A 27,886-nucleotide genomic window follows, 5' to 3' on the forward strand; every position below is an offset into this window, starting at 1 on the left:
AGCTGTTCGAATGTGAGATAACAGTATCTTTAATATTTAAGTAACAAAACATGGAGGTCAATACTCAGTGCATATACAATAAGACAGAGCAGCAACAAAAAAATTTACAAAGCACACCCTACGTGGAGGCTTTCAAACAATTAAGTGTTGGATAGAGAATGTGCTAATTAAAAACCCAGCTGAGCCACACCTCAGGGCCTCAGACCTGACTAGGGACTTGGTGGTGGTGCGGGGGCGAGTTCATTGTGCTCAGGGCCTTCAACTCAAACCCTGAGGACCCTGAACAATCTCCATGTTCTACATTGCTCAGCTGTTTCTCTCCCAACCTCCACTTTGTGTGTGTGTGTGTGCATGCATTGCTGACTTTTAAATTTTTAGTTTTTTTACAGTAGGTCCTTGTTGGTTATCTATTTTAAACATAGCAGTGTGTACGTGTCAGTCCCAAACTTCCAATCTGTCCCTCCCTCTTACCCTTCCCCACTGGTGACCATAAGTTCATTCTCTAAGTCTGTGAGTCTGTTTCTGTTTTGTAAATAAGTTCATTTGTATCATTTTTTTTTTTAGATTCTGCATATAAGCGATATCATATTATATTTGTCTTTCTCTGTCTGACTTATTTCACTTAGTATGATAATCTCCAGGTCCATCCTGATTTTATCTGTTCATCCTTTACCCCATCTTAGACAATGCTTTTCATGAGCGCTCTTATGTGGTTTGGCCTAAAACCATTGCTGTCTCATTGAGAAGTGTCTCTGGGTTTACTGTTTGGGTTCTTGGTGAACACAATTCCTCTCTGTTTAATGGGCCATGATCTGGTCTTCCCCTGGATGTAGTCTTTACAGCCTGAAGACCCCTATGAATATTCACCCTTCTCCTTGTAGGCCACTTTCATAAGTACTACTGGCCTGAGGACTGTTTTCCTCCAAAGAGTAACCCAATGGTCAGATTCCCCCAGTGCCAGTGCTGTTCCCTGACTAGGTAGTTTTGAGAGATTGGCCTTCCCTCAGTTTCCTGGGGGAGGCCTATTCTGGCTCTGGTGCTGGGATGGGATTCTGGTGGCCTGGAAGAAGGAGGTTAGGCTTTTGGCAGTAGTGATGCAAACACAGGGAAGGCGTGTGGCTGCAGAGAGTTCTTGAACATCCAACGGTCCAACCACTCAGGATGAATTTAGTGAAGGGACCAGCTTTCAGGGTCACAAAGCTGACCACAGTGTCAAGTAAGTGCTACCCTCAACTCTTAGTGGCCTGCAGCCATGGAAGTGTGGACACCTGTCACTTGGAAATATTACATTCAGGCTCATCACTTTTTTTTAAAAAAAGAACCAGTTTCAACTCACTTCCTAGGACCTGCTGTGTTCCATTTGGTTTTTACATGGATTACACTGATTCTATCATCTATAATCAGAGCCCAGGAGACCTCAAAGGGAAAGAAATAGGATCAGCGAGCATTTCATGAAATTTGGACTTAAATGTGATTTTACAAAGTACAATACAACATCAGAGCAATTATTTTTTTCATTTTCTTCTATTCACGTGCAGGGGTGAGGCTAATTCACAGAGACAGTGAATCATTTCACTAATACATTATTTATTCTAAGTATATTTAGAATACCAAATATATTTAGATTACCAAAAAAGAAAAAAGACAAAAGAAAAAAATTCTTTTCTCATTCCTCTAGGGACAGTTTCTGGCCTGTGACAGAAAGAGGACCTGCAGTGGGGAGTCCAGCTAGAATTAGCAGATGTTAGCAGAAGTGGAAAAGGTTGGTTTCCTCAAACTGAAATCACTTTGGTCCAAGTAATGTTCAAGATCATAGTGTAAGAAAACTCAGATAATGAGCTGCAGATATGGTAAATATTTTTCCCTACCAACTCTCCTTCAATCAGTGTTTATTAGTAGCCAAGTTAGGGTGGGGGTGGGGGGAAGGGGCAAAAATCAAGTAGCAGAAAATGATGTCTTCTGATTGAGTCTTTTTTTCCTTTCAGAATTGTTCTGGGGGGTGAGTTGGGAAATAGATCATCAATGGGCCATTGGCTAGAAGGAGGATGGAGAGTCTGCCTAAATTATCTAAGTGATTGATAGGAATTCAAACCACATTCTATCATCAGATTTAAAAGGTTATGTAAAAAAAAGAAATAAGAGGATTGGAAAACGTGGGCTATAGCCTCTAATGCACATCTGCTAACTCAGCTGTTTTGTGATGGAACATTTAGAGACAGAGGCCGGTGTCCAAGACCTCACCACAGGTGAAACCAAGGCTTTCTAACTTCCAACTGTGAGTCAAAAGCAATGGGAAATCAAGGTAAAATGTCCTTGTTTTGGGGTGAGCTCTAGTTGGGGGATTTCTGCTCCTGTCGAGGTGTCTTGGAGGGCTACACGTAGTCGTACTTGGAAGGATGAGATTGTCCCTCATCTTCTGTGCGGGCACCCCCATCGTATATCTTCTTGTTTTTGGTGTTGGACTCAAAGCCAGTGCTGGCTTTGAAGCCTCCAGGCCTGTAGGCAACATTGTGGCCCGAGGTGTGATAAGAGACGGCTTTGTAGCTGAAAGCAAAAGAAACATTCTATGACCATAGATGTATTTGGTAGGAGGACAAACTACTCATTTTCCCTAGGATGTCTGACGTTTAACACTGAAAGTCCAGTGTCCCAGGAAACCCTTAGTCCTGGGCAAACTGAGACAGTTGCTTCCCTGGGCTTTGGGACACTGGCTTTTCAGCCTCTGTGGTAGAGCAGAATTTCTTGCTTTGTATTAGAGCTGGGGGGTTAGTGACTAGTGAGTACCCTCTGTTCATTAATTAAGATGAAGCTGAACCAGAAATGATGTCCGGGGGAACATGGTTATGCCAAAGAATCATAGAATTTGTGAGCTGGGAGGTATTTACATGCAACCCATCTCCCCTAATCTGCTTAGTGCGTGGATGAGGTAACAGAGGCTCAGAGACGGCAAATGACTGTCTAGAGGTCACAGGGCTGGTGAGCAGGAGAAGCTGACTGGGATCCAGGTCTCCCAACCCCAGGCCCAGTTGCAGAGGTACAACAGGTATTCTCAGCAGCAGTGCTACTAACATTTTGGAACGGATACTTCTTTGTTGTAGGGGCCTGTCCTGTGCTTTGTAGGATATTCAGCATCCGTGGCCTATGCCCACCAGATTCCAGTATCACCCAACCCTTCCACCCCAAAGCTGTAACAATCAAGAGTCTTCAGGTGTTGCCCAATATCTCCTGGGGACCAGGGCAGGGGTGGGTGGGGGTGGGAGGTGGGTAAAATTGCTCCCAGCTGAGAACCATTGAGTTACAGAATGCTGGACTTGGGAGGGAAACCTAGAGGGCTGGGTTTTTCCTTCAGTAGCATCGTTTCTAAATCTGCTCAGGCTGAAATAGGCCTGTTCTGTTCTTTAGGTCTCCTCGTAAAAGGTAAGGTTCATGATCCTTTTGTCAGGAGAGTTTTCCATGTACCTATACTGATCATTCTGCCTGCAAATGATACGTTGAAATGGACTCGGATAAAACATCTGATTGCATTGGGATGGGGAGACTCACTTGGTTTCCTCGGGCGCCAGGCCCCGGCAAGCAATGCACATCAGCACGCCCCCAATCAGCGTGAGGCCTCCAGCGACCCAGCCAACAAACAGGGCCGCACCAAAGGTGTACCTGGGTGGGGAGACGGTGGCTGTGAATGTTGTTGACTCAACTCCCCGGGCTCTACCCGGTGAACCTGGCCATGCTCATCTTCTCTGTCCCCACTTTTGGATGCCACATCGATCCCAGCCCGCCCCTGAACACAGCCCTTTGGGTCGCAGTCAACTGAATCAGGTGTCCTGGAGGATAGAATTGGGGCTGAAGCTACTCAGCAAAACAGCCATGGGATTCTTAGGCCCCCTAGCATCACTCAGGCATAGAATTAATTATAACCTTCTAATTTCAGAGAAACATCTCAGGAAATCCCCCTCCCTCCCTATTGGCAAAGGGAAGTGTCTTGAAGGTTCGATAAGAGAAGCTTGAGAGACGATGGGATCACTCTCAAGTTATTATTTCAGAAGGAATTTTGGTCTCTTGGGTTCTTACTGTGGGCCAAGAAGCTTTTATCTTCTCTAACTCAAGTAACCCTGGTAACCGTCCATGCCGGTAGGAGCATTATGTTTAGAAAGAACTAATGTGAAGAGACCAGTCATTCTTTCGTTCATTTCTTTACTCATTTGTTCAATGAGTATTTATTGAGCTCTTACTATGTGCCTGGCACTGCCTGGCACTGGGACTGAGGGGTGAACCAAACGGACACAGACCCCACCCTCATGGTGCTTCTGTTGCAGTCCACACTGAATTCCAGTCCACCAAGGCTGGTGCTTTTCCCCTTGGAGGGTTGCCTCCAATGGGACTCAATTACATCAAAACAGGATTGTCTGAGAACGAAATCTCTGAAGTTGCCTGCCCAAGGGACACGGGAATGTTCTAAGGAGACGGTGTAAGAGAGTGATGGCGGGCATTAGCACTGGGTGCCAGGCGGGTGGGTGACTCCTCGGGCAGGGGCAGTGACACCAGGCACCCAGATACTGCGGCCAAGGCGGGCTCTTCAAAAGAGGGTGACCAACCATCCTGATATGCCTGTGACAGAGAAGTTTCCCAGGATCTGGGACTATCAGTGCTAAAACTGGGAAAATCCCAGGAAAACCAGGACGAGTTGATCAACATGCTTCTAAGTTGCCCTTGTAGTCAAGAGACCATGAGAGGATGGTAAAGGAGGATGAGGGCAGCTTATGGGGACCACATTTTTTCCTATTCTTGAAATAAAGCAGGAACATGGATGGCGAGTGGAGTTCCAGGGAGCCAGAGAGAAATGGATTTATCACGTGATCACGCTCATCTGTCTCCCACGATGGTGTTGCTAGAGAAATACCGAGTGTATCCACTCCAGAGAGGACGGGTCACCTAGGTATAATATTTACATTGCTCTCCCAGAACAAGATCTTTCTCTTTTAGGGATTTGCTGCTGCTTCTTGCTATGAAATACATCCCTTTGAAGTGGCTAAATGAATATAGGTATTGGAATTGCTCTTCCATCTTTGAAAAGTTCTACTCTGCTTCCGACACCAAATTACAGTGAGGTTTCATCTCCCTCCACTAGACCGTGACCTCCGTGAGAACGAGGACCTTGTCGTTATCCCCAGACCTCAGAAGAGTTCCCATATGTTTGATACATTTGTAGAATGAATGAATTAATGAATGAGAGAAAGAACAGCCGTACAAGGAAGAAACATTACTTTTCTCATCTGTACCGCACCTCCCTCATTTCGATTCCAGCTTTTCCCTGTCCCTAGCTGGGTTCCTGTCATGGACTGGAGACGTGGGGCTGATGCTCATTTACATGCTTGGGTTAACAGTGCCTGTTTCATTGACACCACAATGGGGCCTGTGTAAGAGTGTTAGATAAATACTGTGAACTGTCGCTGTATTTCAATGCAAATGTCAGATCAGCCTCAAGTCATATCACCAAGGATATTTCACTGAAATGAAGTTTATGAATTTACAGATCATTGTTGATTTAGGATATGGCATGGTTGCCTCTGATAAATTTTTGCTATTTCAGGCGCTGACAGTCACATTAGGCATATGTGTTTAATCGGATTTTTGCAACAATGTTTACCATGGAATACTGAGACTAGACTAGGAGGTTACCTGGTCTGGACGGTTTGTACCATCCCGCCCATGCTGGTGTACATGTTAGCTGTGGACATCCAGAAGTTAGTAACCAGCATGTTGGCAAACACAGACACACCAGCGATTGCACAGAGACCTGTGGGCAAGAACAAGAAAACTCCGGAGTCAGCTTTAAATGGATCGCATTGTTTGTGAGGCAATGTACGTTTAAACGAGTTTAGAGGAGCAGGCTGCAGAATATTCCATTCCTATAACAGGATGGTCAATCCAAGCATCGATTATTGAATTCCCACTATGAGCCAGACCCTGTGCTAGGTGCCTACAGTCTCTTATCTCTCTAGCTGAGGAAGGATTTGAACGTGCGCAGAAAGAGATTTTCCATCTTGGGACCAGGGGTCAGTAGTACAAATATTTTGGGCCTGGTCCTTTGGTGATGTCAAGGGTTTTTCCCTTAAAATCATTTTCTAAAGTCTCACCAAAATAATGCCTTTAGGGATTGAGTCACATGTCTACCTAGAGTTGAGAATCTCTCATAATGAGGCGAGGGTGGCAGCTAAGAGGGACACCAGCACTCATGATAATTCTGTAGGGTGTAAGTGAGCCTTAATCTCAGATCTTGAATCCCAGTGTGTAAAGCTCTGATCCATGTTCAAACCATGCTCACTAGGGAGAAGCCCTGTCCTCTGCCAGAATGATTTTGCTTTGACATTCCTGGATGCACATTTGAGAGAGGGAACCCCAGGCTCCTTGTTTACCTGAGATGATGAACATGATCCCAGAGGTAAGTGTCATTTTGGCTTTGGCAGAATCATCCATGTTGCCGATGCGGATGCACTTTAGGGCGAAGATGGCCACCAGGAGGCCGATGACACTCAGGACGATTCCCACAATCATCAGGGCTCGCACTGCCTGCAGCATGGCTGCGGGTCGAGGGGCAAGACACAAGCAGAGAAGTAAGACCACCTCAACGTGATTGATTAGGCTCTGGTTTAATACAAGAAAACAACTACAGCCAACCAGCACCAAACTGCTGAGAAACGGCAAGTCCATAAGCTGTGAACCTTATCGTCATCAGGGGATATGAAATTGTGAAAAATGCAAAACCATCACTTACACTCCCCTGACTGATGAAAGACATGCACGCAGAAGTCTATAGAATGGGAAAATCATGAACTGTTGGAGCTGAGGGGGGCGCCAAGGGAATTTAGCTATTTCATGTCCTCATTTTAAAGCTTGATAACCTGGGGTCCAAGAAGGGGAAATGGCTTGACTAAGGTGCCATTAAACATTATTGATAGAGCTTCTAGTAAAACTGTGTTGCTTTGACTTCTAACCCAAACATCTTTCTTCTCTAGTCTTTCCATAGGCACTCAGTGCTCCACAGGGTTGTGTCCCCTTCCAGAAAGCTCAATACTCATTTACAGCCTATAATGAAGCAAGGTCACTAGGTGGTATACCAGGGGCACTGTATTGTTGCCGCTTCCCAAAGGGACTACTAAGGTCATGGTGAGCTGTAGGTTTGGGGTCTACATAAAAAGACAATGATATCAATCTCAGGCCTTTCAGCACAACCACAGTTTATCAGCAGTTCCCTTTCCAGGAATCAATGGAAGCTGTACGTCCTGCTGGGACTCTCCTTCAGTGACCTCCCCTCCAGATATTTCCAAAGAGGTTTCCAGTGCATGCTTAAGGTGCCGTGACTCATCCCAACAGTTTTTTACTGAGCCTGCATGACTAGGCATGGGGATGACGGTGAGTAACAGGTAGGATATGGTCTCTGCCCTCACGGAGCTTATGCCAAAGTGGGGATAGAAAGTCATTAAACATGTCCGCCACAAGCATAATTAATTTTACAAAAGGAAGATAAATTAGTGCTTGTGTCTTCCTGAGGGAAAGGCCACTAGTGTGGGTAGTTCTGGTAGAGCAGAACTGAAGAACCATGAGAAGCAAAGCAGAGAGCTCTGTCCGATCCTAGTTGTCATAGCCAACTGCTACTTTTCATTGAAAGCTATTAGGGACTTTTCTACGTTACGAGATTGAATCCATATAAAAACTCCCTTGCAATGTAGGTAGTATTATTATCTTTATTTTATAATTGAAGAAATTGAGACTCAGAGGTTAAATAACCTGCCCCAAGACACATATCAAAGGAAAGGCAGAGCTGGGGGTCAAACCTGGAACTGTTTCAAAATGGTTATTTTCCCATCACAATACATTGCTCTGAGGTACTTTATCCTGGAAAAACAGGTAGAGTTCTGGCTGCCAGCAAGGTATAGGGATCTGTAAGCTCCTAACAGAATGTATCCTTCAAACTTGGAGACTTAGACCATAAAATGTCATCCTCTGAAATGGATGCTAAGAATGTATAAAGGAATATTCTCCAAAAGTCATCTCAGGGAATTGCCTGTCCCAGGAGATTATTTATAAATGTGACTCTCAAGACAAGGGAGCCCTGGGAGGGATTCTCTCCAATCTTTTCGGGAAGATTTCATCTCAAACGTGGCCAATATCAGGGGAGCTGCCTGCTTATTCACTCTAACGTGTGTATCATAAAGCAATTTGTCACGATGGAAGAATTGGAAATCAATGAAAGATATTGAAAACAGGAGAGGTAGATCATGCACAATTCATTAAAGAGCCTTCTGCAGTGTCTGAGGAATGGAGGCCCTGGCAACTTTCTCATCAGGTAGCGAGACAATGGTAACCAGCTACTCTAGTTCTGTGCCATTGACTTCCATTCACTTAATTCTGATTCTCTTCTCCCTAATGAAACTTCTGCTTTTAACTTTGCTTCCCTGCTGGGAAGAGATGTCTATAAGCATCCATCATCAGTCTTGGTCCTATTAACCACATATTCTGGGGGTAAATGTGTTGGTGTACGGTGTGGATCAATCTTCCAGGATCTGACCATTCATTCCTAGAAGAATTGATGAATATTAGCGTCTTGAGCTTGCAGTTTCCTGATGCCAGAGCCACAGTGGCCCCAGTAAGGTGAAAAGAACTCATGAGGGCTTAAGAGTGGCCTCTGGATCCACCTCTTAATATAAGAGGGTTCTAGTGTGTCACCTCTGTTTTCCAAAGACTTGCCCAATGGCTTTGTTGACCCCACACATACTGGGAACAAACACCTCATCCATTCCGTCATTAACAAATGCAAGCATGTGACATCTACTTGTGTATTTATTTATACCTTTGTGTATTCATCCAGCACATGTTGGTATACTCTCATAGTCAAATGTCAACAGATTCATGTACTCATCCATGAATTCATTCATTCATTCATTCATTCATTCATCCATCATGTATTCTTAAGCTCAAATTCTCTGCAAAGCCCTTTGCCAGATGCTGTAGGAAGAATAAAATTTCATGAGAAATAATCTCTGTCTTCAAGCAGCTTACAACCTGGAAAGATTATATTTTCACTGGAAATCCTAAACCTCAAATTTCTTTTCACCTTGGGAGTACTTTGGCTAAGAAATCATAATAGAACCCCTTTCTGACCGTCACTCATGGTGTGGTGCTAGCTCTCTTTCACACACACAATTAAACTCTAAGGCTGTGGTTCAGGACGGCTATGGAGAAGACGTTTGTGGGGCAGCCCCAGACTTCAGGAAATACCCTCAGCGATCTTCTATGTTTACATGTTGCTACCAGAAAACTGGACCTATGAGAGGAGGAAGGGACTTTGACTTTCCTTCCGTCTTGTCCTCATGGACCTCTTATGAACTTCAAGTCTACTCAGGAACCTGTTAAAGGTTTTAAAAACTGCTCTTGTTCTGATATTTTAAGCCTTAAGCTATTCAGAGAACAAAATCTTTTATCCCTTTTGAGAAGCACCTGGCAAGGCATCTGGTTAAAACAACCAAAACCCAACCAACCAACCAACCAACCAACCAACCAACCAATCAACCAGCCAAATAAACAATATTAACCAAGTAGGATAAAAAATATCCCTTCCTCATTCTATGAAAAATTTTACTTATCCTGGACTGTTGGCAAGGATGGGGTCATTGAATCTCTAAATGAGTGGTTCTACTATTTGTTCCTGAAAACATACCAAGTATGTGCTGTGGCTGTGGCTGAAGCGTGTGGTCTTCCCTGACATTGTTGGATTAGAAAGGATGGTGATGCCAGCTGGTGGGAGGTAAAAGCACCGGGCTTGCCTGATGTGGAGAGCAGCTGCTGCTGTGTGTGTCACAGGATTCCTTGGGTATCGAAGCCCTAGCCCGCCTGTCTTTGCCTTTGCAAAGACAGCCTTTGCCTCAGGCTCTCAGATGCCCTCTCACCGTTGCTGAGTCAGGTTTGCATGACAAGACCTCATTCTTTACTGCTCTCTCTTGATCTCTGGATTTCTGATGAGCACTGGTACCCGCTTTGAACCAGGGGTCCACCCTGACCCTGAGCTCCTTTTTATTTTTTAGAATCTCCTTCTAGGGTTAGGGTTAGCTTACCACTTTCTTTTAGCCTGTGGTTGGGCAAAGACACAACACTGTCTTAAATCTTGTGGGGCCACTGTCAGAGCCACAACTCTGGACCTGGAGGGATGAACCAAGATCTTCCTTGCTTTGGAGACCCACTGTGGGTGTTCTTCTGAGGGTGGGAGCCGTGATGGGGGCAGCTGCCAGGAAGCGAGGGGGAATGTTCCTCACTACTCATTGCTAGAACTCCCCCTATGTCTAGTAATGACCATGGAGATGCATGGCGGTGACCCGAACTTCCTTTCCATCTGGAAGATTCTACCACCTGGAATACTAATCCGTCTCCATGGATAAGTCACCAGAGGAACTGCTTCCAAAGGAGGTAGATTTCTCTTTTAGCCTCTCTGTCTCTTATTTGATATTCTGAGCAAGGGGCATAGGCTTATCAGCTGATAACAGGTGAGTCAACGGGTTCTGTAGACTGATTCCCTGCACCAAAGGTGTGACTACAGCATTCTTTCCAACGAACAAAGACGTATTATCAGACCTGAAGGGTGGGCAGGATTCAGGGCTGACAGAAGCAAACAGAAAAATGGGAACTCAGTGTCCCCCACCCCCACCCCGCCCCACTGTTGCAATATATCTTATTCCCCTGAAGTAGCTATGAACTGACAGGCAAGGCGTGGTTCTCAATCCTGGCTGTACCTTAACCTCTCCTGGGGAAACTTTTAAAGAAATGTTAATGTTTTGCCCTGATCCCTAGGGATTTTCACTTAATTGTTCAGTGACATATAATTGCAAGGAATAATCTGGGAAAACAGCCCTCAAGAGGGCTTAGGAGGAGGTGCTCAGAAGGGGAGTTGAGAGGAAAGAGTTCCCAGTGGCTGACATCACTAAGCTGGCTCGGGGGTCTGGGTGGGGCTGATGAGACCGCAAGTCACAAAGTGCCAAAGACTGCACATGGGGCCTTTGTTGGGGTGGGGAGGGGGAGGGCCCATATCTTCAGGCACAGCTTGGCTTCAGACTGAAGGCAAGAATGTCTTGTGGAGGAGTCCAAAGGAGGGGATTCCAGAGGAGGGAAGTCTGAGGCCAGACCTCAGAGGGAAAGCCCTTCAGAACAAGGTGGGAAGGCCTCGATTCTCCAGAGATCCCAGGGAACCGATACGGAGGTCCTGTGTATCTCATGAAAACCTGCAGACTTCATGATACCAGGGGAGTGTCATTAGGCAAGTCTTTTAACCTCACGGAAGCCAAGTCTCCTCAACTCTGGAGTGGGATAGAGATATTTCTTGCAAAGAAATGTTGTGAGGATCAGATGCTGCTTGGCCCCAGCATGGAACTAAGCCAGCCTCAGTAAGTTTTAGTTTCTTCCCCTTCCCTGAAAAGAAGTTATCTCTCCATAGAGTACAAACTAGTGGTTACCAGTGGGGAGCGGGGGAGGGGCAATATAGGGGTGTGGGAGTGGGAGATACAAACTGTTGGGTGTAATCTAGGCTCCAGGGGTGTATTGAACAACATGGGGAATGTAACCAACATTTGGTAATAACTGTAACTGGAAAGTAAGCTTTAAAAATTGTATAGGGCTTCCCTGGTGGCGCAGTGGTTGAGAATCCGCCTGCCGATGCAGGGGACGCGGGTTCGTGTCCCGGTCCGGGAAGATCCCACGTGCCGCGGAGCGGCTGGGCCCGTGAGCCATGGCCACTGAGCCTGCGCCTCCGGAGCCTGTGCCCCGCAACGGGAGAGGCCACAACAGTGTGAGGCCCGCATACCGAAAAAAAAAAAAAAAAAAAAAAATTGTATAAAAATTAATTTAAAACAATTTGAAAAAAAAGCAGTTATCTCTCTCCAACCTGACATGGCTTTGGTTTGTGCTAACCGTGTACAAACCTGAATCCTCTCACACGGTGATAAAATATAGCTGAGAATTTGAAAGCCATGGGTGAGAGAGGGTGAAGGGCAAGACTGGAAGAAGACTTGAGAAGAGGAGGAAGAGAAAGGCCTGGACCAAGGTGGGGGGGGGGAAGATCTGGAAAAATGGGCTCAGGGTCTGGCGGGCGATGAGTGGGCTGATGGTAGAAGCAGTGTAGGCGGCTCCTATCCTACTGTCCTTCCTTTCCAACTCTAAGGGGGGCTCCAACTACATAATTCTGACCGTGTGTGTCCCCACCAGGAAACGATGCCCCACCACTGAGCCGTCCATGCTAGGGTGTGATGCTTTGTGGGCGGCTGCCCCCACTATCAAAGCCACAAGCTGAGGAGGCATCCTGATTCCTGGGTCTACAGAGCTTTGCTCATAGAGAAATCAGAGCAACAGCTTCCTTTTATATGTAAGGTACAGGTTCTCTTGGGCTTTGTAGATGTGTTCTATAGTGTGCACATATTTAGATGTTTGTCCACATGTTGAAAAAGGCATGTTTGTGCTAAAACATGTCTCTCTTTTGAAGAAAAGGAAAGCAGCTTGATCAAGAGGTTCCCCCAGATCTCATTTCAACTTTACAACTAACTTATAATCACTCTACCTTTTAGGGCTACTTTCTTCCACCTGACACTGGGGAAAGACAAGCTGGTTTCACAGAAGCATGAGCATTAGACTTTATGTGAAACATTCAGCCAATAGTAAGAAGAAATAAACAAGGCAGCTCCTTTAGACAGGATACATAAAAACAGTTTCATATTTTTTTCCCTTATGGGTTTTAGATTTTGTGGAATTGTTCTCTCTGTTAAATGTGGTTTCCTTATCCGCCCTCCCCTCAGCCATTGCCATGTGTGTAAATATGATTGACCAGTTGATGGGAAACTCCCTAGCTCTCCAGTGGCTGTTGTTTTCTCACATTGAGGTGGTAAAGGGGAAATGCAGCCAGTTGTGTGAAAAAAATCAAGACCCTCAGTGCCTGCAAAGGGGCTGAGAACCAGTGAAGTGTTCAGAACACAGGTGGAATGGAGAAAAAAGGACCCTAAATAATTTTTTCTTTGGATACTTAGATTCATAAAAGGTGTTTGATTTTGGAGAAGAAAAAAACCTGGAAGATAAAATGTCCTGTTTGAGAGCTTTGGGTGATATAGACATGACAGTAATGATTTAATGATGCCAAGAGCCAGATCTTGTAAATGGGTTACAGAGCCCTTTCACACAAATGCCTTCCTGTGAGGCACTGTACACCTGGAGAAGATGAGGTCAAGAGATGTAGGTGGTCAAGCTATACCCTGATACCAACTCACTTGCCTCTAACCATAGGGCCCTGCCACTGCACCAAATTCAGTCCAAATATTTGCAAACACGTTAGAAAAAAACAGTGCTTGACTATGATACCATCATGGAGGCCAGAGACCTGAGTCTGCCAGGCCTCCTCTCCACCCTGCTCATTGACTGCCCTTTTCTTTTTCTTCCCACTGTCTCCAGGGCGGGGAAGTGGGAATGACACACAAGTCATCCACTCTTTAAAATTAGTATTCTTAATTTTGCATTGTTAATGATATTGCTATAAATGGGTCAAGGTGCCAAGGTACCCTCTACTCTTTTTTTTTTTTTTTTTTTTGTGTTCGTGGGCCTCTCACTGCTGTGGCCTCTCCCGTTGCAGAGCACAGGCTCCGGACGCGCAGGCTCAGCGACCATGGCTCACGGGCCCAGCCGCTCCGCGGCACGTGGGATCCTCCCGGACCGGGGCACGAACCCGTGTCCCCTGCATCGGCAGGCGGACTCTCAACCACTGCGCCACCAGGGAAGCCCACCGTCTACTCTTATTGTGCTCAATCTCTTCAACCATAAGGAAGCCCCTTCTAGCTGGAATGAGCATGGACAGGGGAAAAGACACGATTTGGAAGTCTTTTCAGCTGTGTGTTCATACCCTGCTTCTGCCATCTTCTACCCATGGGAGTTTGGGCATGTTATCTTGCCTCCCTCTCTGAGCCTCAGTTTCCACTTTTGTAAAAAATAAAGCTAATCCTTCTTTCCTTGTATTGTTGTGAACATTAAACTGAAGAGTTTATGTGCAGTCCAATAAACCAGAGCTGTTTTTATTTCTGGGCATTGTCTCTGTAGAATTACATGCTACATTGGCTGTTTAGAATCCAGTGGAGAGAATCTTGGGCTGGGCTTCCCTGGTGGCGCAGTGGTTGAGAATCCGCCTGCCGATGCAAGAGACACGAGTTCGTGCCCTGGTCCGGGAGGATCCCACATGCCGCGGAGCAACTAAGCCCGTGAGCCATGGCCGCTGGGCCTGCGCGTCCGGAGCCTGTGCTCCACAACGGGAGAGGCCACAGCAGTGAGAGGCCCGCGTACCGCAAAAAAAAAAAAAAAAAAAAAAAAAAAAAATCTTGGGCTATAAATTATACAACGCTTGTAATATACAGGTAAACAGTCCTACTACCACCACCATTTACCTCATTCATCTCTCTGTAGATTACATAGTACAGCTAGATGAATGGAATCAAGTTATTCTATGGCTGTCAGTTCCAACTAAAAGTGATACATTTTTATCAGATGAATGAAAAGTTAAGTGAGATTTTTGCAAGAAAAGAGCTTCTACTTGGGAAGGATTGAATAATTGGTAGTGATGATTACGATGATTAAAGCATTATATTGGTATCTGCCTCATGGCTTTACAGCACTTGAAAGCTTACTTCCCTCAGTTCTAGGTCAAAATTAAACTCTCTGCAACCTTCCATTTCTACCTCTGGGCATTTCTCCTGGCTCCTCGGCTTCAGGTGTCTCTTCCCAAGGCCCCTTGTCATGCTCAAGAGCCTGCTTTCAGCAGCTGCTCCCACTGGCCGAGTCCACTCTAGGCGCTGGGTCCTGGCTGGTTCATGTTCCTCTTTTCAGTCCCCTTGGGAGTCCCGCAAGTGTCCACAAGCCATCCTCTGGCCTCCTCTCCGGCCTCTTCATTGCCTTATGTTCTTGCCTTTAGCTTTTGAGTTTCTTTCTAGCCTTTTCCTCCTGGTAATCCTCCCGCCCTTCCCTCATCTCAGTCAGTCAGCTACGTCTTAAGTCATCAAAAAAATATTTGCATTTCAGGATGCCAATTGACACTCTAGTCACTCCTGCTGCCTTGAGGACTGGCTATTCCTTTTTTTTTTTTTTTTTGGTGGTACGCGGGCCTCTCACTGTTGTGGCCTCTCCCGTTGTGGAGCACAGGCTCCGGACGCGCAGGCTCAGCGGCCATGGCTCACGGGCCCAGCCGCTCCGCGGCATGTGGGATCCTCCCGGACTGGGGCATGAACCCGTGTCCCCTGCATCGGCAGGTGGATTCTCAACCACTGCGCCACCAGAGAAGCCCAGGACTGGCTATTCTTAAATCCACACTGTTCTCCGAGGCCATACATGATCAACGATTTAAAGTTTCCCCTCTTGCACAAACTCAGTCCCAAGAAACGTCTTTCCTGGCTTTTGGTGGGATCCTGTTCCCCCAACGCAGACCGGCAGGGCTGGGGTCCCCCTCTGTGAAGGCTGCCTGGAGCTTTTCAGAGTTTCAGATTTGTGAGCAGTTGTTGGGAGTGGTACAGGATGTGGTACAGAGATCTGTGGGATCCTTTTTAATTGGGGGATGTAAGGGGGCTTCAGGGAGGTGATGGTATTGAGCTGGACCTCACATATGGGAAGATTTGTGCAGGTGGCAGTTGGGGTGTAAGAGGGGGGACATTTGGGCAGCAGGGGCATTGGGTTTCCAGGACCAAGCCCAAGGCATAGTAAATGGACAGGGAAAACCTTAGGCTGTGGGCAAAGGGCTGGTAAGAGATGGGTCAGGGAAGGGAGGTGAGCAATGCAGGAGGGCGTGGGTGTCAGGCTGTCATGGCTGCACCTAATTAAGCTGGGAGTGGGGAACCATGGAAGCTGGTTAGGTCTTGAAATATCCAGGGAGATGAGAGGTGAGAACTGGAAGTTGGTGACTGGAAGATTCTGCTTGACTTTCTGCCACAGTCAAAGCAGAAAACACTCTAAAGAGATGAAGGATAGAAACCAGATTGTGAGAGGTTAAGAGTGAGGGGTGGTAGAAAAATTTAGTGTTTTAATTTGATTGTCAGTGATGGGGGGAGAGACAGAAACTGACGATCCGAATCAAGAGAAGGTTTTCCAGTAAAGGAGGATATAAGCATAAGAGAGGAGGAAAGATGAAAGAGGCAAAAAGGAGAGGGGCTGATCAGCGGTGCTGGCCAGACAGGAGGGCGTGGGGCATTCGCAGCCGGGGTAGAGAGGTTGTTGGCCTTGGGCGGGAGGGAGGGAAGGAGGGGATCTTGTTCTGCAGAGAGGTGGGGAGATGAGGAGAGATTCTGGGAGGGCTCAGGGAGGATGGGGTCCCTTGGTAGAACAGGAAAGACAATGAGAGTGGCAGCGATGGGGTCTGGCCATTTAGGAGAGTGGGGATATTTGGGAGCCCCATGTATAGAACGATACAGAATGAGCAAGAGATTGATAACATGTGATGGGGCCCTGGGTTAACGAGCTGAAGTCATGGAATGTCATGCCTTAATTTTCAACATAAGGTCAATATTATTTTTTCATTTAATAGTTAAAATTAGCTAGCAACTCAACAATCCACGGTCTCGCATCTCCTCCCTTCTGACCTTTGCCCTCACGCTATCGCATCATCCCTCCTCCAGGGTTTCCTTCCCTCCGGCCAGGTTCTACCTCCCTTGATTCTCTAAGCAGGTCTCAGTCAGTGATCGGTCTGTCCTGCAACACCAGTGGCTTCTAAAAATGGAGTCAATACCCCAATTCTTCCACTCTGCCACCCACCTTCTATTTCTTTCTGCACATGGAGATGAATTAGTTGAATTGCTCTTTACAATGCAATTTCAAGGGCTTCATGGGCTCTTAACAGTTTTGTGCAAATTTATTCCCATTTACCTGTCCACAAAGTGTTTGTTTCAGAGAGGCAAAACCCAGCCCTGTTGTCCTTTCCTCACCAAACTCACATCTGGGCCACTCCATGGAGCCACTGATTAGCCTGACCTTTTATTTCTTTTTGCTTTAAAAAACAAATACAAGTCGAGCTTCCATAATATCTAGAATGCAAAGTTCCTAGGATTCCTATTTGAAATAATTATCTGTATGAGAAACAGGGATTTAGCTGATTTTATCTTCAGGGGTGAAACGATGTCACATTTATAATTATATTTATATTCTGAAATTATTATAATATCATTACAGTTCTATAATTATATTTTGACATGCATTGTTTTTTAGGCGTGCATACCAGAACCTCTCAACCCAAATGCAGAGAAAGGATATTTATAGTTTAATGGCAATGTATACTTTCTGGCACCTACAGAGACTCCAGTTTTTCAAAGGAAAAATTAATTGAATTGATAATGAAATGATATTAGCTCCCAATAAACTTTTTTTTTTTTTTTTTGCAGTACGCGGTCCTCTCACTGTCGCGGAGCACAGGCTCCGGACGCGCAGTCCCAGCGGCGATGGCCCACAGGCGCAGCCTCTCCGCGGCATGTGGGATCTTCCTGGACCGGGACATGAACCCGCGTCCCCTGCATCGGCAGGCGGACTCTCAACCACTGCGCCACCAGGGAAGCCCCCAATAAACTTTTTTGACTGTAAGAAAATATTCCCCATCCTACCAACTCGCATGTGTGTGCAGGCAAGAGCAAGTCACATGCACATACACGCACACGATTGCTTTTCTCCTTGAGAAACATTGTCTATTCTAGTATCATGAGCCTGTCCTCACGATAGACCCATTCTTTTCATGGCCTGCTTCCTTACTAGCAATTCCTTTGACCTGAGTGGGAAATCTCCGATATTCACGGCTACGACTATAGCCCTCTTTGACACAGGGTCAGCTTCTCCTCTTATTCACACCTCTGATCCGGAGCCCGTGCTGCGAGGGTCATGCCCTGAGGCCATCTCACCAGTCCCTCCTGGCTGCGGTGAGAGAAGCAGGCCCTTCCCTGCCTCACGTGTGCCCTCGCCTACCTGGCAGGCTCAGGATGGTGAAGTAGGGCCGGCACTCGTTGAAGCCGGAGCTCTGCTGCACGCAGCTGCGCCAGAGCCCTTCGTACTGGAACACGGCGGTGACAGGGTTCTCGTACAGGTCCTGGGTGCTCCACGTGTCCATCGTCGTGGCGGCGATGCAGCCGGCCAGGCCCAGGATGGACAGCAGGAAGCCCACCACTTGGCATGTGGTGGTGGACATGGCCTGGGTCACCGTCCTCCCGCCCGGCTGCCGCCTTCGTCCTGCTGTGCTCCCGGGGAGCTGCTCTGATTAGATGGTTTCCCTCAGCCCTTGGTGTTTGCTCACAGTGTTTTCCTTAGATAGTTCAGTTTCACTCTCGGTTCAAAGCATTATTTTTTCATTTGTTAGGGAAGCAGCCCCAATAGGCACTTGTCCCACTGCGCGCGCAGGCCCAGCTGCTTTGAAGGAGAGGCGGTCTGAGTGGAACCCCGCCCCATCCTGGCTCAGGCTCTGCCCCGAGGGCGCCCACATCTGGGAAGAAGAGCAGCTGAGACACCCCCCCCCCAAAAAAAAAAGCCCTTCCTTTAGGCTCTGCTCATCACAGGAATCCACTTGGCCTGACCTCACCTAAAAAAAAAAAAAAAGGCTCCTGGAATCTCCTCTTACACCAGATGTTAACATTTTCTCCAAACGACGAAAACCGCATTTCACTGACATAGTTCCATTTTGATCTTACAGAAATGGGTAGGGCAGGTATTATTATTTCCCACCCATATTTTTTTGTGGGGGCTGTGAGTCAGACGACCTACAAACAGGTTAAGAAACTTGCCCAAGTGCCTTGAACCACAGCTACTTTAAAGATGACAAAGGTGGAGCTCCCATCTCAACTTCCAATCTGGGGCTCTCTCTCTGTTTCCATATGGAGTGGCAGGGGCAGGCAGACTTGTCCCCTCTTTTGAGAGCAGGAAGCCAAATCCTAGAGATAGGCTCTCGGTCCACCAGTATTGGGACTGGGTTGAGAAGAAGCAGGGCATTGTGTTGATGGCTGTCTCACCCTTTCAGTCCTGTTGCAAGAACCACGTGAAGACCACGTGGCAGGCAGACATGGAAGTTCCACAGAGGCCAGGAGGAGGGAACAGGGCAGGCTGGGCCAGAGACCCTGACCCGGTTACGGAGAGGCCTAGCACCTGCTCCTGACGCTGTCCCTAACACGCCGTGTGCTGCGTGATTTGGGACAAATGGCTCAACCTCTGTGGGTCACGGTTTGTTTCATCTGTAACATGGACAGATTAAACAAGAACACTTCAGAGCCCTTTCAGGTCTCACACACTGTCATCTTCTACATTTTGCAAAAGCGGTTTGCACTACAGTTGGTCAAAATATCAGGGTTATATAGTCACACAAAAGAGAGACTTGGCTGGAGATCATCCATGGCGTTTTGTCTACATAATTTGATTTTAGAATTATGTTAGGGAATTGATGGACCTGCTGCTTCCTGTAGGTGGTGTGTGTCTGGCCTCTGAATTCAGACACATTTTAATGAGACTTTCCCCAAATCTGGATGTCAAGGCCCCGATACACAGCCCCGCACACCCATACCCCAATCTCTAGCCTGCAGACAGGTTCTCCCGGAAACAGGCCTGTGCATCTGGACGTTTCAATGTTATCTTGGGTGTACCACTCCCACGGCTTTATTCCCAGCAAACACAGATAGCAAATATGCAAGGTTTCCCCTCTGATTTGAATGGAGGCAATGCTCCCCTGCAACTGCACACCTTGCTTTAGGTTCTGTGATCAATGTTTGTAGAGAGAGAAGAATGAGCCAGGAAACCCAGAAGAAGAGAGCAAGCAAGAGTTATATGACTAAGGTCAGGTCGTGGCTCTGTATCCCCTGAACTGAGCTACAAGGCCAAGTCTGAAATGTGGGTAGAAGGCAGCTAGAAGAAGTGACTCTGGTCTCTGTTGGTGGACAGGGACCGACCGATTCAATTGGAAAATGTTGGAGTAATTCAGGAATGATTCTGCCACTGTCTCTGTGGACAGAGCTCATTTTCCTCTTTTTTCAACTAAGAGGCAGGCTTTTTATCCACAAAGAGATCCGTAAGAGTTTGGTTTCCAGTTGTTCATTTTATGACATCTGTCTACCCCCTCCCCACACATTAACTACAATACCACCGGAACAGTAGATTGAAAATGGAAACATTAAAATGAAAACGTTATTATAGTTATCTATTCTGATTCATGGCAGTTTCCCCACCCACTCTCCTATGCAAATGTTTTTATGCAAAATTTCAGGACAGAAAAAACAAAGTTATTCAGGTAATAATGAATTAAGCTTTCTTTCTTGTTTGAAATGGCGACAGTGACTTTATGTTTTTGGAGGAAGGAAAAATTAAGTTTAAAGGATAAACTAAAGCTCCCTCTACCTAGGCAGAATACTGAACGAGTAGAGAGAAATTCTAAGTCTATACACTTTTTAAAATGTGAAATAAGTACTAACATGTTTTAAAACATGTGGAAGATGGGATTTTTCACTTCCTGGTGAGCTTTCTGTGCTCCAAAATGAGTGGACCACTGCTTTAGCTGTCACTGCCAAAGAGTGAACGGGGGTCCTCAGAAGAACATCTGGCTTTCTTGTTCATGGCAATAGGCTTTGTTAAAATATATTAAATGTATCTCTAATGATAGTGATAGTTTGTGGTCTGATTATAATAGTATATAATAATAATGGTAATAATTCATGGTCTGATTGTGTTTAACAACAATGGGGTTGTTACAGCTTTGTTTAATCACCTTTAAAATGGAGCAAAAATTTTTGCTGACTTCTTAGGGGGAATCCTCCCTATATGCAACTTTAAATTTGGCTGTGGTGGTGGCATTTCAGGTTGTAAATTTCCAGGCGCTTATATTATTTTACTGACATTGGAGAAAACATTTCCCCTACCTTTTCTTTACCTCATTTTAGTAATATTAATATAACACCATCTATGCTAATTAGGCAAAATGGTGGTCAAATAGAAATATAAAATATCATAGCTAGGAATATAGGAGGAGTAAAATTAGTATTATTAGCAAGACAAATGATTGATACATCTATTGATTTTTTTTTCTTTTAAACTGTTAACACACTTTTTATTCTTAATTTCTGACTCCACCTTTTGGTGCTCAAAATAGAAAATTTAGAAGTAGGGAAAATTTAAAAAAATCTTGCTCACAGTTTTAAATCCTAGACAAAATATCTGGCATACTTTCTTTTTAATCCATTCTCTGTATATATTTTTACATGATTAAGAGATTATACAATTTAATGTTTTGTGCTTTTCACTTGATTGCATACATGTGCAATTACAGTATTTTGTAAACATTGTTTAATATATTTAATTTAGTATATTAATATCCCATTATATAGAAATGCTATTATTCACTAAAACAGCATCTATTCTTATATAGTTAGATTATATCCCTTCCCCAATTTTTTTTTTTGTATGAAAAACAATGTTATGATGAACATTTTTCACATAACTCTTTGCTAGCATTTCTGATTACTCTTTTAGGACAGATTCCTAAGAGAGGAATTAAGATGTCAAAGAGTGTGAGGTTTTAAAAAATCTTTCTTATGTAGAAGCAGATTTTTTTTCTATGAATTTTATTCCTAGCAGCAGTATTTGAAAGATCTTGCCTCATTGTACCCTTATCTACACTGTGAATTTGGTTAAGTTGTACATGATCACTTGTTTTGATTTGCATTACTTTGATTACTAATGAGTTTGAAACTATATTTTTTAAACAAACATTTATGGAGCATTTGTTTTTCCCTTTTCTTGAGTTGTCAGTTTTTACTTCTTCCTCATTTATTTGCTGGAATTTTAGCACTTTTTTCTACCAATTTATATGAATTATTTATTTGTTAAGGATCTTAATATATTGCTATGATTACTAAAAAGATCTTTTCACATCGATTATTTCCTTTTTTTTTTTTTTTCTTTTTTGGCGCGCGGGCTCAGCAGTTGTGGCTCATGAACTTAGATGCACCGCGGCATGTGCAATCTTCCCGGACCAGGGCTCGAACCCGTGTCCCCTGCACTGGCAGGCGGATTCTTAACCACTGAGCCACCAGGGAAGTCCGATTATTTCCTTTTTAGTGTTTTTCATGGTTCCAGAAAAAATACAGCGTATTCCATTTATATGTTCACAGTACCTGGTGCATAATAATACGTGCTTAATAAAAATCTGTTGAATGATGTAGTAAAATGACTGTTCTTTTCTATGCTTAGGAATTTAATTTCCATTTAGAAATGATATTAGAATTATTTTAGAATTTTAGAAAGTTTAAAAGTATTTTATGTATCTTTACATTTAATTAATCTGGAATCTATTTTGGTTTATAGTCTATGATTCTTTTTTTCCTTCAAAAAAGTTAATAATTTTTATAGCACTTACTGAATAACCTTCCCTCTCCGCATGCTTTGTAAAACCTCCTCTATCTATATTAAATTCACGTATATGTCTTTCTAATTTTAGACTTTGTTCCATTGACCTTCTGTCCATCTTTGGGCCAAAGCACCCTTTTAATTATCACAGCTTTAGAATTTGGTTAAATATCTGGCCGAGTTAGCTCTTTACTTTTGTATTATTCTTAAAAGAAAACATTTAAAAGTTAATTTCATCTACTTTCTTCTTGTAGATAACCACTTTGTCAAGTTCCCAAAGGAAAACTCTTCCTAGCATTTTGATTAGAATTCTTGTAATATTATCCACACAAGCTTACGCTCTGCAGAAATTCTTCCTGGGTTTGAATTCTCACCTGCCACTTACTACTACAGTGTCACTGGGCAAATTCTACAGCCGTTTTGTGCTTCAGTTTCCTTATCTATAAAATGGAGGTAATGCCACTACTTACCTCATAGCGTTGTTGTGAAAATTAAAGTTAGGTGTAAGGTAATTTATGTAAATTTATACAACCATGTAAATTATATTTAAAATATAAATTAACACATGCTAATTTCTTGAGCCAACACCTAGCACAGAGTAAGGCCGTAATACATTTTATTATTATGTAATTAGTTAATTATATTATTTATTTTATACATTAATTAGGAACAAAGTCACATCTTTATAATATTCTATCTAGGAACCTGTAGTATATATTTCCATTTACCTGACATTTAAAATTTTCTTAGTAAACCTCTTTTTTCATCTTTATCCTTGCCTAATATTTACACTTGATCTTAGCCAAAAGGCCGAGAAGCGATCCTTGCCTATTATTTAAAGATATTATTCCCAAGTGTTTAACACGTATTGTATTGTGTTGCCTCACAAAGAGGTCTAAGTTATTTTAATTCTCTTAATACACTACACTCTCTCATGCCACTGTGTCTTTTCCAATGATGTTCCTCTCTTTCTGGAAAATTCTTTACCTCTTTATCTTCCTGGGTAACTCATACTTGTTAGTAACTCAGCTCAGCTGTCACTTCCTTTAGGAAGTCCCTTCCCTCATGTCTGCTGACTATGCTTTATTGCAGTGATTCTTAACTGGGGCTGCTTTTGCCCCAGGGGATACATGGCAACGTCTGGCGATATCTTTGCTGTCACAACTGGGGAGGGAGAGGTGCTGCTACTCTCATCTAGTGGATGGAGGCCAGGGATGCTGCTAAATCTCCTGTAATGCACAGAACAGTACCCTACAAAAAAGAATTACATGGCCTAAACTGTCAGTGCTGAGGTTGAGAAACCTTGCATTGCAATGGTTTGTTGATCCTCTGCCTCTCTTTCTAGATTTGTGAGCCTTTTGATATCTATGTTCCCCATGTGCAGACAGCTTGGGACATAGTAGGTGCTCAACAAATATTTGTTGAACAAATAAACGTTCTTTCTAGTGCCATGATTTCTGTGTTACTGGGTTTTAAAATTTAAAAAATTTTTTTAGAATTTAAAATTTTAATTAATTAACATACTTACTTTGTGTTATTGTTTATTTCCTATTATTTCTGCCTGTGTAGGAGGACCAAAGGCTTTGCCTTTCTTTCCTTATCACTGCCAAGAGGAGACCTTGTCCAAACCCGGTCAGCCCAGGACAGGGTGGCTGCCAGTGATGGTTCTAGTGAAAAGACTTTGTCTAGGAAGGTTGGCTGCCAGTCCTATGGCTCAGATTTCTCTGGAGGGTTTGGTTGTGCCTGATTTCTTCCCTCTGAGCCTGAGTATCTGTGTTTGCGTTCTTGGGAGTATGTAGCTTCTCCATGGAAATTGAAATATTCTGTGCTTTCATTTCACTGGCAATGGAAAGGAAGTTAAAACAAATATGTTCCAGATCCTCAGGCTAGCAGCCACTTACGGTTTGGGTTCCTTTTGGTGTTTATGATCATGTTTATATCAGGGGGTCAGTGAAGTGATAGCCTCAGCTGCTACTTGAACAAAGGGTTCATTCCAGCTCAAACAGGGATGGAGTCAGGGGAATTTCTCCCTACCTTGTGGCACTGACACCATGAACTCAGACACCTGTGCCCTGGTGGTCAATACTGCGGTAGCATCACCAGGGGCATTGTTCTGTCCTGTCTTTGCATAAACCCGATTGCAACAGTTAGTGGTGGTAAACACACAGCAGAGAACTATTCCTCCCCAGTTCCAGAAATAATTGGGTTGATAGCCTTAGAGCCACATTCAGTAGTTCCACATCCCAACCTCACCTCAAATGAACAAGACCATTGCAAAAAGCAGCAAGTCACAGATGCCTCATCACCACAGACGCAAGAGGATGATTCTCTGATGGGGTGGTGGCTAAGTGTAAGATGTGGGTACCTTGAATTTATTAATACCATTTTGTAAAACAAACCTACGTGAATAGAGAATCTGCATTAATAATACTAAAGTCAAAACATTGAGAGGTGAAATACAAAATCGGACTTGAGGCTGTCTCTTTGTCCTGTTAAACTCCAAATGTAAACCAACAATATCCCTAACACCAGATGAATTTGGACATTTGAGTTTATTAGTTTTTTAGTGGTATTTACATTACATTTGCAAGTGTGGCTTGTATAAGATTTATATGCATTAGGAATTTAAATCTATTGTTATACGTGTCTATATTAAAGTGACACTAAAATGAATATAATTGAAATCAACATTGAGGGGCTGCAAGAATTTTTTTCTTTTAAAAGCGATTCCTCCAAAATTCTCTTTGAAAAATCCTTCTCTGAACTATCTAGTCGCAGGATCTTCACATATGAACACACACAAAATTTCTAAGAGAAGACCCTAGAGCAGTTTCAGTCTGGCTCAGTTTTAGCTCTGTGGACGTGGGCAAGTCACTTTGCCCTTCTAAGTCTCCCTCTCTTGACCTGCGATATAAGTACCGGAGTTGTTGACAGCTGTTGCTAGTCCAGGACACTCCCCAAGACTGCTGCCCCAATCTTAGGCAGGAGGGGGGAATTGGAAAGGTGCCTTTGCACTGGGGATTTCTGCTTTGTGTCTGAGAGCCTTGGGGCTCCCAGTTAGGGCTGCGAGCTGGGGCTTAGGTGCAGGCAGGTCTGAGCCCTGGGTCCATTTGCATGTGACTTTGGGCAAGTTACCCCAGCTCAGCTTCCTTGTTTCTAAAAAGGTGGTAGTGATAGCACCAAGCTCCCAGGGTGGCTTGTAGAGATTGCACAAAATATTGCAAGGCAGTTGTTGGCTCAAGTGCTAGTGCCAGGTCTGCCATGGTTATTTGCCCTTTGTGAAGCCATATGACTCCTCAGATGTCACTTGGGTGCTCTGTGCGCGAGAGGTCAGCCTCAGTCTGACTCTCCCCTTAGTGGCCTCTAGCTCTAAATGGACACAGGTCCATGGACCAGACCTCTGAGAGATTTGGAGCATTTTGCATTTGAGGTGAAGGAGAATCCCAAGGGCAGATGGTTAGCCCCTAAGCTCAGGAGGGGTCAGCAGGACATAGGGATGTGGGAGTGGCTCGCCTTCCTCCAGTCCCTGGTGGAGGGAGACCTCACTGAATCGGCAGCTGGTCACCCGTGGATCTGGCTCACATTCTCCTGTTTGCACCCAGGCCCTTCATCTCTTAGCTTGGCATTCGATGCTCTTCATAATCATCTCCGTAAAAACCCTCTTCTCCAGCCAAGGTCATTCCTTCATTTTCTCCCAAGTAAGACTTGGGTGGAAGCACCCCCAGGCCACTGCCCATGCTGTTTTTCCTCCTGGGATGCTGCCCCTCTAACTCCTAACTACCTTTCAAGGGTCACTTGTGGGATTTCCTTCTCAGTGGGTCTCTTCCTGAGTAGGTCATCCTCATCTCATCTCCTGCAGCACCGGCCTTCTGTCCTCTTGATTTGTCACCTTGTCATACCCAGCCCGCAGTGGACTTTCACATTTTGGGTCGGGGGGGAGCGCCAGGCCCACAGAATCCTGAGGTTGTAGTGAGCTCTCCATCCATAAGTGTGTAATGCATAAAAGACGGAGTCACAGCATCACTGACTCTTTTCCTCTTACCTTCTGTGCGGGTCTAAGTCTTGACCCTGCAGCCAAATGGGAAATTCCTGCAGAGAAGCCCTAGTTTCTATTTCTGATCCTCCTTACTGTGTCTACCTTAGGAAATGCCTCTCTCCAGTCTTTGATGTATATTTATGGAAGGAGAAAAGAACTAAGAAATAAAAATGACAAGTGTATTCTTTGTCTTACTCTGTTACCTGAGTGAAAGACACTTTTAACATTCTCTACTCTCGAGACTTGAAGTTTTCTTCAAGTTAACATGACCCATCTACAAATCCTTGAAAACAAATCCTTGTGTGGCTAATATGCCAGTCTGGACATCACAGCCCACACCCCTTTGCCCCACACAGTGGAGTGCACTTTCTACAAGGGTCCTCTGTGCAGCGAGTGCCCTGAAGCTGGTTCCATGAGGCCAATACATCCCGGAGGTCAGGAGACGCAGAGAAGGGGCCCACCTGGTGCCCCCGTCCCTGAGAAATGCAGCACTCAGTTCTTTTTCTCTGTCCCTTTCCTCTGCTCCCTTTCTGTTGCTGCTACGTGATGAGGTGTCCCCTGGAAGCTGGGACCAGACACAAGGGGGGCTGGAAATGGAACTCTGTTCAGGAGATTCACAGTCCCCAACTCAGGGAGGGGAGATCTCAGGGCTAAAGGAAGGAAGTGGCTATGATCTGGGCCTCCTGAGTCCTGTTCCTGTTGGTGATTGAGACAATGCTATTGCTTGCATAGGAGTTATTTTAAAAATGTGCCCCGGGCTTCCCTGGTGGCGCAGTGTTTGAGAGTCCGCCTGCCGATGCAGGGGACGCGGGTTCGTGCCCCGGTCTGGGAAGATCCCACATACCGCGGAGCGGCTGGGTCCGTGAGCCATGGCCGCTGAGCCTGCGCATCCGGAGCCTGTGCTCCGCAACGGGAGAGGCCACAACAGTGAGAGGCCCGCGTGCCGAAAAAATAAATAAATAAGTAAAATAAAATAAAATAAAAATTTAAAAAAATGTGCCCAATGGGGAGAACTGGGTACCATCTGGTTAGGGATACAGGAGCCCTACCAGCTCTAGGAAGCTCCTCTCCCTAAGTTTCCCGCACTCCTGTTCCTACCTCGGTGGTGGAGGCTTTTGCTTCTCCCTCCCCCGTGGTCCTTCTATGGTGCGCCAGACCGAGGCCGCTGTCTCCTGTCCACCTCTGTCTTCCCCCACATCCTGCCAGGTACCAGCCCTTACCTGGCAGCCCCAACAGGGTGAAGTAGCCCCGGCACTCGGTGAACCCAGAACTCTCTCGGACACAGGAGCGCCACAGCCCTTGGTAGTTGAATACAGCTGTCACCGGGTTGTTGTACAGATCCTGGGTGCTCCACTGGTCCATGCAGGTGGCGGCAATGATACCCGCAATCCCAAGCAGTGAAACCACAAACCCCAAGCCCTGGCAGGCGGTCACGGACAT

At 45.1% G+C, this 27,886-nt stretch overlaps 1 protein-coding gene and 1 long non-coding RNA gene across 4 annotated transcripts in view; one reads left to right on the plus strand and one right to left on the minus strand.

Moving 5' to 3' along the window:
• LOC136794224 (uncharacterized) overlaps positions 1 to 6,826 on the plus strand; it is a 28,554-nt gene extending 21,728 nt beyond the window's left edge. For both annotated transcript variants that reach the window (XR_010840623.1, XR_010840624.1), the window contains 3 exons: positions 1,679 to 1,762; positions 2,214 to 2,302; positions 6,326 to 6,826. This is a non-coding gene — a long non-coding RNA (uncharacterized lncRNA). The remainder of the gene's footprint in view (positions 1 to 1,678; positions 1,763 to 2,213; positions 2,303 to 6,325) is intronic.
• Positions 13 to 27,886, minus strand: CLDN18 (claudin 18). 2 transcript variants are annotated; one of them, XM_059065199.2, is made up of 5 exons: positions 18,001 to 18,325; positions 6,414 to 6,578; positions 5,677 to 5,794; positions 3,544 to 3,654; positions 13 to 2,544 (listed from the first exon to the last, which is right to left on the minus strand). In XM_059065199.2, the coding sequence occupies exons 1-5, from the start codon at positions 18,218 to 18,220 to the stop codon at positions 2,373 to 2,375; spliced, it is 786 nt and encodes a 261-aa protein (XP_058921182.1). In that variant the 5' UTR covers positions 18,221 to 18,325; the 3' UTR covers positions 13 to 2,372. The 2 variants fall into 2 exon arrangements, with proteins under 2 accessions (XP_058921182.1, XP_058921183.1); XM_059065200.2 differs by lacking the exon at positions 18,001 to 18,325 and adding an exon at positions 27,667 to 27,886 and having other exon boundaries at positions 2,373 to 2,544.

The sequence above is a fragment of the Kogia breviceps genome, chromosome 5, assembly GCF_026419965.1.
Source record: "Kogia breviceps isolate mKogBre1 chromosome 5, mKogBre1 haplotype 1, whole genome shotgun sequence".
In the NCBI taxonomy this organism is placed as follows: domain Eukaryota; kingdom Metazoa; phylum Chordata; class Mammalia; order Artiodactyla; family Physeteridae; genus Kogia; species Kogia breviceps.